This window comes from Erinaceus europaeus, chromosome 23 (assembly GCF_950295315.1).
Source record: "Erinaceus europaeus chromosome 23, mEriEur2.1, whole genome shotgun sequence".
Lineage (NCBI taxonomy): Eukaryota > Metazoa > Chordata > Mammalia > Eulipotyphla > Erinaceidae > Erinaceus > Erinaceus europaeus.
Genome location: NC_080184.1, coordinates 925,839 through 941,430, shown reverse-complemented (window position 1 = coordinate 941,430; position 15,592 = coordinate 925,839). Strand labels below are relative to the sequence as shown.

At 70.5% G+C, this 15,592-nt stretch overlaps 3 protein-coding genes across 7 annotated transcripts in view; 2 read left to right on the top strand and 1 right to left on the bottom strand.

The window, feature by feature from the left end:
• The first annotated feature begins 1,049 nt into the window (after positions 1 to 1,049).
• LMNB2 (lamin B2) lies at positions 1,050 to 8,161 on the top strand. Of its 3 annotated transcripts, XR_009547348.1 has the most exons (12): positions 1,052 to 1,286; positions 2,918 to 3,054; positions 3,167 to 3,323; positions 3,499 to 3,624; positions 3,988 to 4,152; positions 4,531 to 4,656; positions 4,894 to 5,114; positions 6,076 to 6,439; positions 6,899 to 7,018; positions 7,107 to 7,202; positions 7,299 to 7,430; positions 8,080 to 8,161. XR_009547348.1 is itself a non-coding variant. In XM_060181992.1 (11 exons), exons 1-11 carry the CDS (start codon positions 1,062 to 1,064, stop codon positions 7,338 to 7,340), a joined length of 1,779 nt encoding a protein of 592 aa, XP_060037975.1. In that variant the 5' UTR covers positions 1,053 to 1,061; the 3' UTR covers positions 7,341 to 8,161. The 3 variants fall into 3 exon arrangements, 2 of the variants coding, with proteins under 2 accessions (XP_060037976.1, XP_060037975.1); XM_060181992.1 differs by having other exon boundaries at positions 1,053 to 1,286; positions 7,299 to 8,161; XM_060181993.1 differs by lacking the exon at positions 6,899 to 7,018 and having other exon boundaries at positions 1,050 to 1,286; positions 7,299 to 8,161.
• A 292-nt stretch (positions 8,162 to 8,453) lies between these two features.
• Positions 8,454 to 15,592, top strand: part of TIMM13 (translocase of inner mitochondrial membrane 13) — a 71,670-nt gene continuing 64,531 nt past the window's right edge. For 2 of the 3 annotated variants that reach the window (XM_060182069.1, XM_060182068.1), the window contains exons 1-3: positions 8,454 to 8,616; positions 8,695 to 8,763; positions 8,839 to 8,948. In XM_060182069.1, the coding sequence (XP_060038052.1) occupies positions 8,494 to 8,616; positions 8,695 to 8,763; positions 8,839 to 8,937 (291 nt within the window). In that variant the 5' untranslated portion in view covers positions 8,454 to 8,493 and the 3' untranslated portion in view covers positions 8,938 to 8,948. Of the gene's footprint in view, positions 8,617 to 8,694; positions 8,764 to 8,838; positions 9,120 to 15,592 lie in introns of those variants that run through there. The other variant, XM_007524807.3, reaches the window with a different exon arrangement.
• TMPRSS9 (transmembrane serine protease 9) lies at positions 9,205 to 15,557 on the bottom strand. The gene is made up of 13 exons (XM_060181952.1): positions 15,103 to 15,557; positions 14,672 to 14,785; positions 14,137 to 14,308; positions 12,757 to 13,321; positions 12,382 to 12,646; positions 12,067 to 12,238; positions 11,461 to 11,732; positions 11,231 to 11,367; positions 10,490 to 10,808; positions 10,076 to 10,244; positions 9,718 to 9,968; positions 9,493 to 9,629; positions 9,205 to 9,403 (listed from the first exon to the last, which is right to left on the bottom strand). The coding sequence occupies exons 4-13, from the start codon at positions 13,006 to 13,008 to the stop codon at positions 9,242 to 9,244; spliced, it is 2,136 nt and encodes a 711-aa protein (XP_060037935.1). The 5' UTR covers positions 13,009 to 13,321; positions 14,137 to 14,308; positions 14,672 to 14,785; positions 15,103 to 15,557; the 3' UTR covers positions 9,205 to 9,241.

Sequence of the window (15,592 nt, the reverse complement as noted above, 5' to 3'; positions counted from 1 at the left end):
CAGCAGCACATGTGCCAGAATGATGTCTGGTTCTTTCTCTCTTCTCCTATCTTTCTCATTATTAAATAAAATATTTTAAAAAAATGGACAGAGATCTTTCTAACAAAATAAATGGACATTCTTTTGTGGTCCGGGAGAGGGTGTAGTGGTTAAAGCATTGGATTCTCAACCATGAGGTCCCGAGTTCGATCCCCAGAAGCACATGGACCAGAGTGCCGGCTGGTTCTTTCTCTCTCTCCTCCTATATTTCTCATGAATAAATAAGTAAATAAATTCTTTTTAAAAATGGACATTTTTGTCTCAATTTACTATAATGAGAGAAAGACCAGAACCCTGCTCAGCTGTGGCTGATGGTAGTGCCGGGGCTTGAACCCGAGGCCTCGGAGCCTCAGGCAGTGTAGTCTTTTGCAGAATAATATTAATAATAATCATTATTATTATTATTAATAATAATTTCCCCAGAGCCCTGCTCAGCTCTGGCTGACGGTGGGCCTTGAACCCAGGGCCTTGGAGCCTCAGGCAGGAGAGTCTGTGTGCAGGACCCCTGTGCTGTGTCTCCAGCCAGTTACTTTTTTAAATATATGTACTGATTATTTGGTAGGACTGAGCAGTTGAGAGGGAGACAGACAGACAGACACCTGCAGCCCTGCTACCCCCCTCGGGAACCTTCCCCGCTGCAGGTGGGGACAGAGGGCTCGAACCCCAGCCCTTGTGCTTGGTGACTTGTTCGCTCAACCAGGGGTGCCACCACTCGGCCCCGTTTTATTTTATTTCCTTTTTTTTGACGAGAACTAGGGGTGGCGGTGCCAGCGGGGAAACAGGCCCGAGCTCCGGGTGTGGCAACTGCAGGTCTCAGATGCCCAAGCAGGGCGCAGCGGAGCGGGACTACATTTCCCGGCAGGCCACGCGCGGGCGGCCTCGGCTCCCGGCGTGCCCAGCGTGGCATCGCCGAGGGCGGCTGAACTACGACTCCCGGCGTGCCCCGCGCTGCATCGACGAGGACGACTGGACTACAGCTCCCGGCGTGCACCGCGCCGGGGCGGCACCATCTTGGCTCCTGAATGAGCCGCGCCGCCCGCCGCCGCGCCCGCCCGCCCGCCGCCATGGCCGCGCCGCCCGCCGCCCCGCTGTCGCCCGCGCGCCTGTCGCGGCTGCAGGAGAAGGAGGAGCTGCGCGCGCTCAACGACCGGCTGGCCGTGTACATCGACCGCGTGCGCGCGCTCGAGCTGGAGAACGACCGGCTGCAGCTCAAGATCTCGGAGCGCGAGGAGGTGACCACGCGAGAGGTGCGGGGCCAGGGGGCGCGGGATCTCAGGGGCGGGGCCAGGGGCGCGGGGGCGGGGCCAGGGATCACCGGGGGCGGGGCGGGGCGGGGCGGGGCTCGGCTCCTGGGAGGTCCCATGGGCGCCCGGGGTTTGGGGGCGTCGCTGCCCGGGGTGCCCCCGCCGCGGCCCCGTGACGTCACCCGGGGGTCCCCTAAGTCTGGTGCCCCGGGGTGTCCTCCGGCCTTGGGGTCCCCGGGGCTCTCGGGGCGCCCCTGGGTGGGGGGTGCAGGCGCAGGACCCTCGCCCCAGCGGGGGCCTGGAGGTGCTGGTGGATCTTGGGGACCTCAGGGCCTTTGGGGGCTCAGTGTGAAGGGGGTCCCCGACAGTTTGGGGTGCCGACCCCCACTTAGGGTGGGGGTGCCCCACTGGTGTGGCCAGGGGACCCTCAGGAGTTTGAGGGCCCGCACTGTGCATTTGGGGTGTCCTGGGGGGTCTTGGGGTGCCCTAGGTGTCTTGGGGTGTCCTGGGTGTCTTGGGGTGTCCTAGGGGATCCCGCGGGTTTTGGGGTGTCCCGGGGGTCTTGGGGTGTCCTGGGGGGGTCTTCGGGTGTCCTGGGGAGTCTTGGGGTGTCTTCGGGTGTCCTGGGGGTCTTGGGGTGCTCTAGGGGATCCCGGGGGTCTTGGGGCGTCCTGGGTGCCCCTTGGGTGACGCGCTCTCTGTCTGCAGAGACCCCTTTGTGGGGTCCCAGCTGGCGAGCAGTTGGTGTCTGGGGCCCCTGGTTGTGCCGAGCCCCCAAGGAGCCTGGACGGGGTGGGTGTGGCCCGGAGCACCCGTGGGTGCTGTGTCCGCGTGGGGCACCTCTGGGCTGGCACCCCTGGCCAGCAGCCACCGGGGTGGATTCCCCGGGCACAGGGTGGGGTCTTTGTGCTTCTGCTGTCTTCTCCGGGGAGACCCCACAGCACCGCCACAACCCGTGACTCCCCCAAACTGGGGCTCTACAGGCGGGGGCTCGAACCCGGGTCCCCTCAGAGTGAGAGGCACAGCCTCAGGCCCCAAGACGGTTTTTATTTCCTCTGGGGGATCCCTGCCCTGCTTCCCCTCCCTGGTGGCCACCGCTGTGTTTTTTTTAGTATTTATTTTCCCTTTTGTTGCCATCGATGTCTTATTGTTGCTGTTATTGATGTCGTTGTTGTTGGATAGGACAGAGAGAAATGGAGAGAGGAGGAGAAGACAGAGAGGGGGAGAGACAGACAGACACCTGCAGACCTGCTTCACCGCCTGGGAAGCGACTCCCCTGCAGGTGGGGAGCCGGGGGCTCGAACCGGGATCCTTAGGCCGGTCCCTGCGCTTTGCGCCACCTGCGCTTAACCCGCTGCGCCGCCGCCCAGCTCCCACGGGTGTGTTTTTATCAGAGCTTTCACGTATTTATCTTTGTTTATTAGATGGAAACAGAGAGCTGAAGAGACCTCTGCAGCCCCGCTCCCCCACTCGGGAAGCGAAGGAGGCTCGAACTCGGGGCCTTCGCTGCACCGCCCGCCGCCAGCCTTTTATGTTTTGTTTTGTCTCTGATGAGAGCAAGGGACGCTGGAGCGGAGGGAGGCCTGTGTCCCTGCCGGCTGGGGTGTGGCTCAGGGCCCCGCGCGTCCCCCCAGGTAACCGGCATCAAAACCCTGTACGAGGCGGAGCTGGGGGACGCGCGGCGGCTGCTGGACGAGACGGCCCGGGAACGCGCCCGCCTGCAGATCGAGCTGGGCAGGCTGCGGGCGGAGAGCGAGGAGGGCGCCAAGAGGTGGGGTGCGGGCCTCAGGAGAGCCAGGGAGAGCTGGGGCGGGACGGACGGACAGGGCCGCGGGCCGTGCGGGTGCGGGTGCGGGTGAGCGTGCCAGCCCCCTGCCTCGCAGCGCCCAGAAGCGGGAGTCAGAGCTGGCCGTGGCCGCGGCGCGGGGCCGGGAGCTGGAGGCGCGGGTGCAGCGGGCTGAGGCCCAGCTGGCAGAGGCCCTGGGGGACCGGCAGCGGCTGGAGGGCGAACTGGCCGGGCTGCGGGGACAGCTGAGCAAGGTGGGCCGCCCCGACCCCAACCCCATCACTGTCCCCTGACCCTGACCCCATCGCCGTCCTCGTCCCAGGGTGAGCTCTCCTTCCCGCCCCGCCCCGCCCCGGCCCCCACGCCTCCCGTCTGTCCATGTCCGTCCGCCTGTCTGTCCTCTCGCCTCACCCGGCCCGCGTGTCCCAGGCGGAGGACGGGCTGGCGGTGGCCCGCCGGCAGCTGGAGCAGGAGACGCTGGCGCGCGTGGACCTGGAGAACCGCTGCCTGAGCCTGCGGGAGGAGCTGGGCTTCCAGACGAGCGTCTTCCAGGAGGTGCCGCCCGCCTCACAGAGCCCCGGAACCGGAACCTGAGCCCGGAGCCCGGCGCCCGGCGCCCGCGCCGCACCCACTACCACACCCGACATGCTGCTGAGGAGTGGCGTCCGGCTGCGGCCTGGGCCTGGGGGGTGGCCCCTGGGGGAGCGGGGAGCCGTGGAGCGCAGACCCCCAGGCGACCCCGTGAGCCCCGGTCGGGGCTCTGCTCTGCGGGGAGGGGAGGGAAGGGGGCCCGGCCCTCGGCCTCAGCTTCATGGTCGCCTCTGGGGGGCGGGCAGAGACAGGGAGCCCGGGGAGCTTCCCGAGCGGGGCTCGAACCCAGGATCTCAGGTGCTGAGCTCACCCCCCCCCCCCACCCAGGAAGTGCGGGAGACGCGGCGCCTGCGGGAGAGGCCGGCGGAGGCGGCTGGGGAGCCCAGGGAGCAGGAGGCCAAGCTGGCGCGGGCGCTGCAGGAGCTGAGGGGCCACCAGGAGCAGCAAGTGCAGCTGTGCCGGCAGGAGCTGGCGCGGGCCTGGGAGGCCAAGGTGGGACGGACAGACAGATGGGGGACGGGCAGGCAGGCGCGGGCCTGGGAGGCCAAGGTGGGACGGACAGACAGATAGGGGACGGGCGGGCTGGCACGGGCCTGGGAGGCCAAGGTGGGACGGACAGACAGATGGGGGACGGGCGGGCTGGCGCGGGCCTGGGAGGCCAAGGTGGGGGACGAGTGGACAGACGGGGGATGGGCGGACAGACGGGGGGATAGGCGGACAGATGGGACGGACGGGCAGGCGCGGGCCTGGGAGGCCAAGGTGGGACGGACAGACAGATAGGGGACGGGCGGGCTGGCACAGGCCTGGGAGGCCAAGGTGGGGACGGTCGGAGGCCACGGGGGACAGACCCCCCTGACCAGCCGTCCCCAGCTGGAGGCGGCCCGGCTGAGTGAGGAGCAGGAGGCCCAGGCGGCGGGGGCGGCGCGGGAGCAGCTGCAGGAGGCCTGGTCTCGGCTGGAGGCGCTGGGGAGCCAGCTGGCGGGACTGCAGAGACAGGTGGGGCCTCCCCTTCTCCATTCCCCAGGGCGGGCTCCCCCTGCCCCATGTCTGTCCTGTGTCCGTGTGTCCCGGCCTGCAGGACGGGCTCCCCCTGCCCCATGTCTGTCCGGTGTCTGTCTGTCCCGGCCTGCAGGACGGGCTCCCCCTGCCCCATGTCTGTCTGGTGTCCATCTGTCCCGGCCTGCAGGACAGGCTCCCCCTGCCCCATGTCTGTCCGGTGTCCGTCTGTCCCAGGCCAGCAAGGCAGAGGAGCGCGCCCGGGAGCTGGAGGCGCAGCTGGCGGCTGAGCGGGAGGCGGCGCGGGCGGGGCAGGCGGCGAGGGCGCAGGAGGCGGCGGAGCTGCGGGCGGCAGTGGATGCGGCGCTGGCAGAGCGGCAGGAGCTGCTTGGGGAGAAGCTGGCGCTTGACCTGGAGATCCGCGCCTACCGCCACCTGCTGGAGGGCGAGGAGCAGAGGTGGGCGGGGTCACGCGCGCGGGGGCGGGGTCACGCGCGCGGGGGCGGGGCAAGGGGGACGGCGCAAAGGGGTGGGGATACAGGTGTAGGAACAAGCAGGACTCATGCAGGGGGGCGGGGCATGGGGCGGGGACACAGGTACAGGGGTGGGGGCGGGGCCAAGGGTGAAATGGGGGTGGATACAGGTTGGGAGGCGCAGAAGCTGTGTGAGCTTGGGGGCGTGATGCGCTCGGGTCGTAGGAGGGTTAGGGGCTTGGGGTGGGGGTCCTCAGGAGGGGAGGAGTGTGGGCTGGGAATTGGGGTGTGGATGGAGGAGAGGGATTAGGAGGGCAGGGTCTGCGGTCCTATGCCCTGAGAAGCCCCCAGGCTGCAGCTGACCCCGTCCCCCCCCAGGCTGCAGCTGACCCCGTCCCCCCCCAGGCTGCAGCTGACCCCGTCCCCCCCCAGGCTGCAGCTGACCCCGTCCCCCCCCAGGCTGCAGCTGACCCCGTCCCCCCCCAGGCTGCAGCTGACCCCCGTCCCCCCCCAGGCTGCAGCTGACCCCGTCCCCCCCCAGGCTGCAGCTGACCCCGTCCCCCCCCAGGCTGCAGCTGACCCCGTCCCCCCCCAGGCTGCAGCTGACCCCGTCCCCCCCCAGGCTGCAGCTGACCCCGTCCCCCCCCAGGCTGCAGCTGACCCCGTCCCCCCCCAGGCTGCAGCTGACCCCCGTCCCCCCCCAGGCTGCAGCTGACCCCGTCCCCCCCAGGCTGCAGCTGACCCCGTCCCCCCCCAGGCTGCAGCTGACCCCGTCCCCCCCCAGGCTGCAGCTGACCCCGTCCCCCCCCAGGCTGCAGCTGACCCCGTCCCCCCCCAGGCTGCAGCTGACCCCGTCCCCCCCAGGCTGCAGCTGACCCCGTCCCTCCCCAGGCTACAGCTGACCCCGGCCCCCCCCCAGGCTGCAGCTGACCCCGTCCCTCCCCAGGCTGCAGCTGACCCCCAGCCCGTCACCGAGGACAAGCAGCAGCGGCAGCAGTGTGGCCTCCCTAGGGCGTCCGGGCCGCGGGAAGCGGAAGCGTCCATCTCAGCCGCAGCCTCCCGAGGAGTCGCCCCTGGGCCCGGGTTCAGGCTTGGCCTCGGGTTCGAGTGGCTTGGGCGCAGCCGGCGGCGGCGTGTCCATCGTGGAGGTGGACGCCCAGGGCCGCTTCGTGCGGCTGCTGAACGCGGGGCCCCGGGACCAGGCGCTGGGCGGCTGGCGGCTGGCACGGCGCGGCCCTGGGTCCGAGGGCCCCGAGCGGGGCTACCGCTTCTCGCCCAAGTTTGTGCTGCGCACAGGCCAGGCTGTCACGGTAGGTGGGGGTCCCCGGGGTGGGGGCCTAAGCGGTGGAGGTATCTGGGGCACTCGGGGTTCGGGGACCTTGGACTGGGGGAGTCTGGTGTGGGGGTCTGGAGTATGTGGGGACCCCGGGGTGGGGGTATGGAGTATTGGGGGGACCTTGGGGTGGGGGTCTGGAGTATGGGGGGACCCTGGGGTGGGGGTCTGGAGTATGTGAGGACCCCGGGGTGGGGGTCTGGAGTATGGGGGGGACCTTGGGGTGGGGGTCTGGAGTATGGGGGGGGACCTCGGGGTGGGGGTCTGGAGTATGTGAGGACCCCGGGGTGGAGGTCTGGAGTATGGGGGGACCCCGGGGTGGGGGTCTGGAGTATGGGGGGACCCAGGGGGCCGGGGGTCTGGAGTGGGGGGATCCCTGGGGGTGGGGGGACCCCTGGATGGGGGAACCCGGACCCCTGAGCCTCCTCTGCCCCAGGTGTGGGCGGCGGGGGCCGGGGCGGAGCACAGCCCCCCGGGCAGCCTGGTATGGCGAGGACAGAGCAGCTGGGGTCCGGCCGGCGGCGCCCACACCGTTCTGTTTGGCCCCGACGGGGAGGTGGGTGCCGGGGGGGTTGGGGGGGGGCTCAGGGTGGGGGAGTCTGGGTCGCGGTGCCTAACCCGCCCACCCTGACACACATCCCCAGGAGGTGGCTGCTGTGAAGCCCTTGGAGGCCGAGAACGGGGAGGAGGCCGGCGAGGACGGAGCGGAGCTGGGCGAGGAGGACCTGTTCCACCAGCAGGTGGGGGCCTCGCAAAGCTAGTGGGGGGCACTCAGTAGATGGGGGCGCTCAGCACCCCGCGCCGGCCCCCCCAACCGCCATCTCCCGCCCTCCCAGGGGGACCCCAGGACCACCTCCCGAGGCTGCCGCGTGATGTGACCGGACTCGCCACCCGCCCAGTTTCCTACTGTTGGTTTCCCGTCCATTTCTTGACCCTTTTCTAGAACATTTTCAGCCGACTGCCAGGAGGTGGGGGGTCTCTTGCTCGTTACTTGGGGGTGGCGTCCCCTGGGGTCCTTGCCTCCTCCAGCTCAGGGCGGAGATGGACAGAGCCAGGCGGGCAGCCCGGGGGCGGGGGGGCGGGCGGGCGGGCGGGCGGCCCGCGGCTCTGCTGCCCCTCCGGTTTCCGGGACACTCTGCCTGCCTTCTCCTGCCTCCGTGGTAGCCCCCGAGTCCCGGCCTCACCCGGATCAGCAGCCCTGGGCCTGGGGACCGTCTCAGGGCACCCCGTCTGTCTGTCCACTCCCGGCCTCTCATCCGCGGTGTCTGTCCCTGTGCTGGGCTGGCCGTGGCCCCGCCCCAGAAATTATTTTTGTACTGGATATTTATTTTTTTTACACTAGTCAGTCTCCCCAGTAACTTCAGGAAGCGCAGCTCGACCCTGAGCTGCCCGGGGTGCAGGGCCCACAGCAGAAGGCCGGGCCCCGGGCCCCCCAGCTGGTGGCCTGGACTCTGCCGGGCTGTGAGCAGAGGGAGGGGACCCCAGAGCCGAGCCGGCCGGGCCCTGGTGGGGGTCAGCGAGCCTCCTCCCTCCCGCGCGGGCCTGGGATCCCGGGATTCGGGCGCCCCGGGAAGTTGCGTGCCCTAAAGTGTGTGTCGTTTCTGTTTTTCCCTCCAGCGGTTTGTAAGCTACATGTTACGACTGGAAACCATTTTGTACAACATTTGACACGCCAATAAACTTTGTTTTGATTTAAAACCGCCTCCGTTTCCACGCCGGGGCCGGTACGCTGAGCCCACCGCCCTGTTCGCCGTCACGTGGGCAGGCGGGTCACGTGGGCCGCGACTCGGCTCTCCGCGCAGGCGCACGTGCCGCAGGAAGGACAGCGGGACCCGGGCCGACGGGAGTGCGCGTGCGCAGAAGCCTTCCCGCGCACGGCCCGCCGGGGGCCGTAGTCGTTCCGCGCGGACTTCATTTCCCAAGAGGCCTCGCGGCGGCGCGACTTCCGCCGCCACTACGGGTCGTCGCCCGGGCCCCTCCGCGCGCACGCGGCCCCGCAGTCAGTTCCCTCGTCCGCTGCGCGGCCGGGCCATGGAGAGCGGCTTCGGCTCGGACTTCGGTGGCGCGGGGGCCGGCGGCAAGCTGGACCCCGGGGTCATCATGGAGCAGGTGAAAGTGCAGATCGCCGTGGCCAACGCGCAGGAGTTGCTGCAGGTCCGGGGGCGCCGAGGGCGGCTTGGGGGGCCCGGGGACTTGGGGGGGCTGGGGGCTCAGGACCCTGTGTCCCCCCAGAGGATGACGGACAAGTGCTTCCGGAAGTGCATCGGGAAGCCGGGGGGCTCGCTGGACAACTCGGAGCAGGTGAGACGCGGAGGTGGGGGCGCCGGTGGGGGGGGGACTGGCGGGCTGACCCCTGACCTTCGACCCGCCCCCCAGAAGTGCATCGCCATGTGCATGGACCGCTACATGGACGCCTGGAACACCGTGTCGCGCGCCTACAACTCGCGGCTGCAGCGAGAGCGCGCCAACATGTGACCTTCGACCTCTGACCCCGCACCCCCAGCCCTGGGGCGGGGAGCTCTCTGCGCGGGGGACCCCCCCGCGGCTCCGCCGCCGCCCGGAGACCCGCGACCCGGCGTCGGCCCCGCCGCGGATGGGGACCAGCAGCCGCCGAGGGTCCTGGGGGCCGCGCGCAATAAACGTCGCAGCAGCCGCGAGCCTGCTCGCCATGTCGTGGGGGCCGGGGCGCCCGGGGACTCGCGCATCGAGGGGGCGGCGCCCGGGGACGCAAACACCCCGCCGGCCGGGACCAGGCTGTTTATTGCCCCACCGCCCGCGCTCAGTCCCGCGTGTTCTGGCGGATCCAGCCGCGCACGGCCGCCACCCGCGTGTACACGCCCGGGAAGAGGGGCCGCCCGCAGCCGAAGCCCCAGCTGGTCACCCCGGTCAGCACCCAGCGCCCCGACGGCTCCCTGCAGGCCAGGGGTCCCCCGGCGTCGCCCTGCAGGGAGAGGGGCGCTGGGGGCGGGGCCGCGGGGGGCGCCGGGCGGGGGCGGGGCGGGGGCGGGGTCCCGGGCCGCCGGGCCTCACCGAGCAGCTGTCCACGCCGCCCCGCGCGGCGCCCGCGCACAACATGCGGCCGCTGATCTGCCCCGGGTAGGCGCGCCGACAGGCCCGGTCGCCCAGCACCCGCACCTCCGCCTGCTGCAGCCTCCGCGCCGGCGGGCCTGGGGGGCGGGAGCGTGGGGCCGCGATCCCCGACGGCCCCCTCCCCCGCGCGCGCCCGCCCGCCCGCCCGCCCGGCCGGCCGCGTACCCCCCTCCTGCAGGGCGCCCCAGCCGGTGATGACGCAGCGGGCGCCGGCGGGGGGCTCGGCGGGCGGCAGGCACACGGGGTGCGCGGGCGCCGGGGGGCCGCCCAGCTTCAGCAGCGCCACGTCATAGTCCAGGCTGAGCGCGTTGTACAGCGGGTGCCTCCGCACCAGGGACACGCGCCGCAGCCGCCGCTCCGCGCCCGCCAGGAACGGGGTGCCCAGCAGCGCCCCCCACTGCCGGGGGTCCCCCACGCTGCGGGCGCCGCACGTCACCCCGCGGGCAGAGTGCCCGGACGCCCACCCCCTCGGCCCGCTGGGGACACCCCCTCCCGGGGCTCCGGGACGGTGGGCGACACTCACGCATCGAAGCAGTGGGCGGCCGTCAGGACCCAGGGCCCCCCTAGCAGGGCGCCCCCACAGCGGTGCTCCCGGCCCCGAAGCCACAGGCCCACCTGCCACGGCCACTGCCCGGGGGGCGCTGCGCTGCCCCCCACGATCCGGCTCCAGCTGCCTGGGGCCTGGCCACAGCCTGGGGGACGGACGGGGACGTGGGGCGCAGCCTGGGCGATGGGACGGGATGGTACACGGGGGCCGACCACAGCCTGGGGGACGTGGGGGCCCCACCCTGGGGTGCCAGGGTGCTGGGAATCTGCTCCTAGCCCCGTCCCCTGCCCAGCCCACCTTTCAAGGGACAACCCCGCAGTTCTGCCCTCCACCCTTCATCCAGGCCCGGAAGTTGGGGTGCCGACCCAGCTGGAGCAGGCGCCCCCATACCTGGCGGCGGAGGCCCCGATGTGGTCTGGGGGCGGGCACCTGGCTCCTGGGAGGGCGTCCTCAAGGCGGGGGTGCTGGGTGCGGCCGGGGGGCCGGCGGACGTGGTCCCGGGCCCCCGGGTGGTGGCAGGGGGTCGCCCCGGTGGGGGGGATGCGGCGGGGGCGGCCATGGCACCCAGGATCCAGGCCTTGAGCCGCGTGACCCGGGTGTAGACGCCGGGCCGGCGGGGCTGGGCGCAGCCGACCCCCCAGCTGACCACGCCGGCCAGGTAGAACACGCCCGGGCTCTCCTCGCAGGCCAGGGGGCCCCCCGAGTCTCCCTGTGGGCGGGCGACACAGGCTGGGGTCAAAACCCACCAGCTTCTCCCAGTTTTTACTTTTTCTTCCTATGTTGCTGGATAGAGAGAGCCAGAAGTTGAGGAGAGGGAGACCCAGACCCTGCGTGAGTCCCCGGCCCGCCCCCACCTGCAGGGCCCTGGCACTGCATGGGAGGGCCCATGGCTCCAGGGGAAGCTCTGTCCCTGCAGGAAACAGCAGACCTCCAGCTGGGAACAGCTCAGCTGGCGGGCCGGGGGCAGCAGGGTTGCAGGTAGGGGTCTCTCTGTCTCCCCCACCCTCTCTCAGTTTCTCTCCCTTCTGCCAAATCAGTTCAATAATCGCAACATCTTCCAACCCAGGCACCGCCACCAGACCCGCGCTGGGAGGGCGCTGGGAGCCGGGGTGGAGGGCGGTCCCGGCGCACCTGGCAGGAGTCCACCTTGTCCTCCAGGAAGCCCGCGCACAGCATGCGGTCCGTCAGCGAGAAGTTGTACAGGGCGCTGCAGGCCTTCTGGTCCAGGATGCCCACGGACGCCCGCTGCAGCAGGTCGGGCTTGGAGGCTGCAGGGCGGCCCCGGCGGCCCGGGGTCAGTGAGGCCTCGAGAGCCCGCTGGGCGCCCAGCAAACCTTGTCGGCCGGGCCCTGTTCGCTCACCGTTGCCCTCCTGCGTGTCGCCCCACCCGGAGACCAGGCACCGGCGGCCCACGGGGAAGTGCTGGATGGCCAGCGGGAGGCACACAGGCTGCAGGAAGGGCCCGAAGGCCAGCGGCCGCGCCAGCTCCAGCAGCGCCACATCGAAGTCCAGCGTGGCTGGGTCGTACCGGGGGTGCAGCTGCGCCCGCCGCAGCCCCAGCTTCACGGGGCGCCCCCCGATGCCCGCCAGGGAGGCCGTGCCCAGCTGTGCCTGCACCAGCTCCAACCGGGTGCTGCCGCCACACGGGGGGCGCTTAGGGGCCTAGAAGGGGCCCCCTCGGCCGGCCAGGTCCTGAAGCTCGGGGACCCCCGGCCTGCCCCCCAAGGTCAGCCGTTAGGTTCTCTGCCCACACACCCCACTCTTGTCAATAGAACTTGACCGACACCCGGCAGGTCAGAGGCCCGGGAGCCCCTCCCCAGGGCCCTCGCACATGGCTCCCTGCTCACATTGTCGATAAAACTTTATTGACACGGCGTTGGTGGATGCAGAGCTCAGGCTCTCCCCCAGCCCCCACTATGCCCTCTGCCCCTTTTTCTGCCCTCCCCACCCCCCCACCCCTCGCTTACTGGTTGAAGCAGTGGGCAGCTGACAGCAGCCAGCGGTCCCCCACCACAGTGGCCCCACAGAAGTGGCGGGCACCCTCCTTCAGGCTGGCCTGCCAGGGCACGTCCCCAGGGGCCGCCCCGGACCCGCCCACGATGTGAGGGGGCTTCTGCAAGGCTGGCCGGGCCCCACACTCTGGGGGGGACAGAGAGGAGAGGGCCCTGAGCCGGGTGCTGGAGGCAGAGACAGTCGGCACACCAGAGCTCTCCCAGGTGCTGGGGTCTCCCCAGGTGGTGCTGGGGTCCGAGCCTGCGAGGGGACCCCCGCTGACCCCATACCTTGTGGCCTGGGGGCCGTGGCCGCGGGGGGCTCGGGCTCGACGGGGGCCAGTGGGCTCGGCCCGGCGGGCGTGTGCGGGGCCGGGAGCTGGGTGGTGCTGGGCGCGGGCGCCATGGTCTCCAGGATCCAGTCCCTCAGGCTGGTGACGCGGGTGTAGACGCCCGGGCGCCGGGCCTCCGCACAACCGATGCCCCAGCTCACGATGCCGGCCAGGAAGAACCGTCCCGAGGACTCCTCGCACACCAGGGGTCCCCCCGAGTCGCCCTGGGGGCAGAGGGGCGCCTGGAGCCCAACCGGGTGCAGGCCACCATCCAGCTCCGCCCCTGCAGGCAGATCTCGGACGAGCAAGGGGTGGCTGCCTGCCCGCGGCCCACCTGGCAGGAGTCCACCTTCCCGTCCAGGTAGCCGGCACACAGCATCCTGTCAGTCAGAGCGCTGCCATACAGGCGCGAGCACAGGGCCTGGTCCAGCAGCTGCACCGTGGCCTTCTGCAGGCGCTCGGGCTTCACCACTGCGGGGCGGACGGACGGGGGACACGGCCTGGTAGCCCAGCTCAGCCCTTCTGCCTCGCCCCCTTCCCCCGGCAGGAGGCTGTGTCCCCCTAGCCATGCTTCTCTGTCTCCCATCTCCCTTCTGTCTGTCCCGTCTGCGCCCGCCCGCAGCTTACGGAGGCCTTCCCGGAGGTAGCCCCAGCCGGAGACGAGGCAGGCGGCCCCGGGCGGGAAGCGGTGCGGGGCGGCGGGCAGGCACACGGGCTGGACGCGGGGGCCCAGGGCCAGGGGCGCAGCCAGTTCCAGCAGGGCCAGGTCGAAGTCGGCCGAGTCCGGGTCGTAGCGCGGGTGCCTCAGGACGCGGGCCACGGGGGCCAGCTGGGCGCCCGGCTCCCCCCCCAGCCGCGTGCCGCCCGCGTAGGCCTCCCAGTCCGAGGGCGCCTGCAGCCTGCGGGTGGGCGGGCGGGGCAGGGGAGGGGAGCGGCTGGGTCTCTCCGGGAGCCGGAGGTGACTGACCCGGAGGGTTCCAGGGGCCCAGTGCTGCCCTCCCTGTAGATAGCGGGGGGGGGGGGGGAAGGGGCGGGGACCCGGCTGAGGACGCTCGTCACCAGGCTCCAGGACCCGGGTGCGAGTCCCAGGTCTCCACCTGCAGGGGGGAGGCTTCCCGAATGGTGGAGCAGGGCTGCAGGGGTCTCTCTACCTCCCCTCTCCCCTCTTGATTTCTCTCTGTCCTGTCCAACAAATCAATCTGTTAAATATACACAAATAAAAAGTTAAGTGTGTGGGGGGGGACAGCACAGTGGTTCCGCAATCAGACTCTCCTGCCTGAGGCTCCAAGATCCTGGGTTCAAGTCCCAGCCCCACTGGCAGCCAGAGCTCGGCAGGGCCCTGGGGAAAATGATGGCGACGATACACTCAGGGCAGGCGGTGGCACCTGGTTGAGCGCACAAGGACCTGGGTCCAAGCCCCCAGTCCCCACCTGCAGGGGGGAAGCTTCACGAGTGGTGGAGCCGGGCTGCAGGGGTGTCTCTCTCTCCGCCTTCCTCTCAATTTCTGTCTCTCTTCAATAAGCAAGAAACTAAGATTAGGAGTGAGTGGCATGAACCAGCCCAGGGAGCCCCCCTCCGTGGTGGAGCCGGTGTGGAAACACCAAGTGACAGGGAGGGAGGGAGGCATCCGTCCAGGGGAGGTGGAGGGCTCTGAGGATGCCTGGGACTGGACCAGGGTGGGTGGTGGGTGGGGCAGGGGCGGGCCCAGTCTCACTCGTTGAAGCAGTGGGCAGCGGACACCAGCCAGCGGGGGCCCAGCACGGCCGCCCCGCAGAAATGCTCCTGGCGCTCTCGCAGGCTCACTTGCCACGGGAACTCGCCCGGCGCTGCCTCCACGCCGCCCACGATCCTGCCTACTGTGCGCCAGCCCCGCCGCTGCCCGCATTCTGCAGGGGGACCGGACGGACGGCTGGCTGCCACCCGCTCGGCCAGGCTGGGTCTCCGCACCCCGGGACCGCTCTGATGACTGTTCATTTATTTACTGCAGAGACAGCCCACAGCCCTGCTCCTCCGCCAGGGAAGCTTCCCCCCTGCAGGTAGGGACCGGGGGCTCGAACCCTGGTCCTTGTGTGCCCTGACTTTTTCTGTTTCTCCCTGTGCCCGTCTCTGTGTCCCCCTTGCCTCTGCCTCCCTGAGTCTCAGCAGAAGGTGGGGAGTGTGGGGTCCCCAGCGCCAGGCCCGCCCTCGCCCAGTCCTGCCGCCCCAGCCCGGCCAGGCCCGGCCCCGAGCAGCTGCAGGCGGGCACTGACCGCAGTGGGCCTCGTCAGAGGCGTCCGCACAGTCGGGCTGGCCATCACACTCGGGGTTGGTCTTGCTCAGACACTGGCCGTCCAGGCAGGGAAAGGTGCCCCCAGGGCAGCGGCCTGGGCCGGGGCGGGGGGGAAAACTCACCCAGAGCCCACATCCCCCGACCCGAGACATGTCTGAGTAGGATTTGGGGCCGCAGGGCGGCCTAGCAGGCCCCGAACCTGCCTCGATGCATGTGAGACCCTGGCTCCACATGGGAGCACCAGAGGGCGCCAGGGGAGGCTCTCTGGATAGTTGAACCGGGCGGGTGTCTATCTGTCTCAAAGAAAAGCAGACTCTCCCGCCTGAGGCACTGGAGGCGGGTACAATCCCCAGCACCCCATCAGCCCTTGCAGGGCACCCAAGGACGCCCAGGGAGAGGGCCCACACTCACCTGCCTTCCCGCCAGGCCGAGGCCAGGACGCCCCCTGCCGGCCTGCGGTGACGAGACGGAGACTGAGATGTGCCTCACCGGAGGCTCGCACTTGGGGCCGCCCCTCCCGTCGGGTGCCCCCAGCTTGCCTGCCAGCTGCACCCCCGTGATGGCGCCGTAGGGGGGCAGGGGGACGTCCCCGCCCTGCAGCCGCACCCCCAGTCCCTCCAGCAGCAGCTGCAGCTCCAGCGCAGGGCGCGGAGCCCCCGTGAAGAGCAGCCGAAAACGGACTCCAACACTGGCGTTGGCCGGCCTGAGGGGACGGGGCTGGAGGGGGCCCGCCAGGGACCTCCGGGGAGCCTCGCACCCAGGACCATGACCACCAGACCAGAGACCCCCAGGACCCACCGACCACCAGAACCCCAAACCCCGAGAGCCCCCAGGACCAGTGAAACCCCTGCACTTCAGGACCCCTCAGACCCCCCACCAATGGACACCCAGGGCCACAGGG

What these genes read in the sequence shown, in the direction of transcription:
- LMNB2 (XM_060181992.1), top strand. Translation starts at nt 1,062, where the DNA reads ATGAGCCGCGCCGCCCGCCGCCGCGCCCGCCCGCCCGCCGCCATGGCC. An exon ending in CGCGGGCCTGGGAGGCCAAG is followed by an intron (nt 4,153 to 4,530) that starts GTGGGACGGACA and finishes AGCCGTCCCCAG; the next exon opens with CTGGAGGCGGCCCGGCTGAG. An exon ending in AGGACCTGTTCCACCAGCAG is followed by an intron (nt 7,203 to 7,298) that starts GTGGGGGCCTCG and finishes CCGCCCTCCCAG; the next exon opens with GGGGACCCCAGGACCACCTC.
- TMPRSS9 (XM_060181952.1), bottom strand. Translation starts at nt 13,008, where the DNA reads ATGGGAGACAGAGAAGCATGGCTAGGGGGACACAGCCTCCTGCCGGGG. An exon ending in GGAAGGTGGACTCCTGCCAG is followed by an intron (nt 12,647 to 12,756) that starts GTGGGCCGCGGG and finishes CTCTGCCCCCAG; the next exon opens with GGCGACTCGGGGGGACCCCT. An exon ending in GCGGCGTGGACAGCTGCTCG is followed by an intron (nt 9,404 to 9,492) that starts GTGAGGCCCGGC and finishes CTCTCCCTGCAG; the next exon opens with GGCGACGCCGGGGGACCCCT.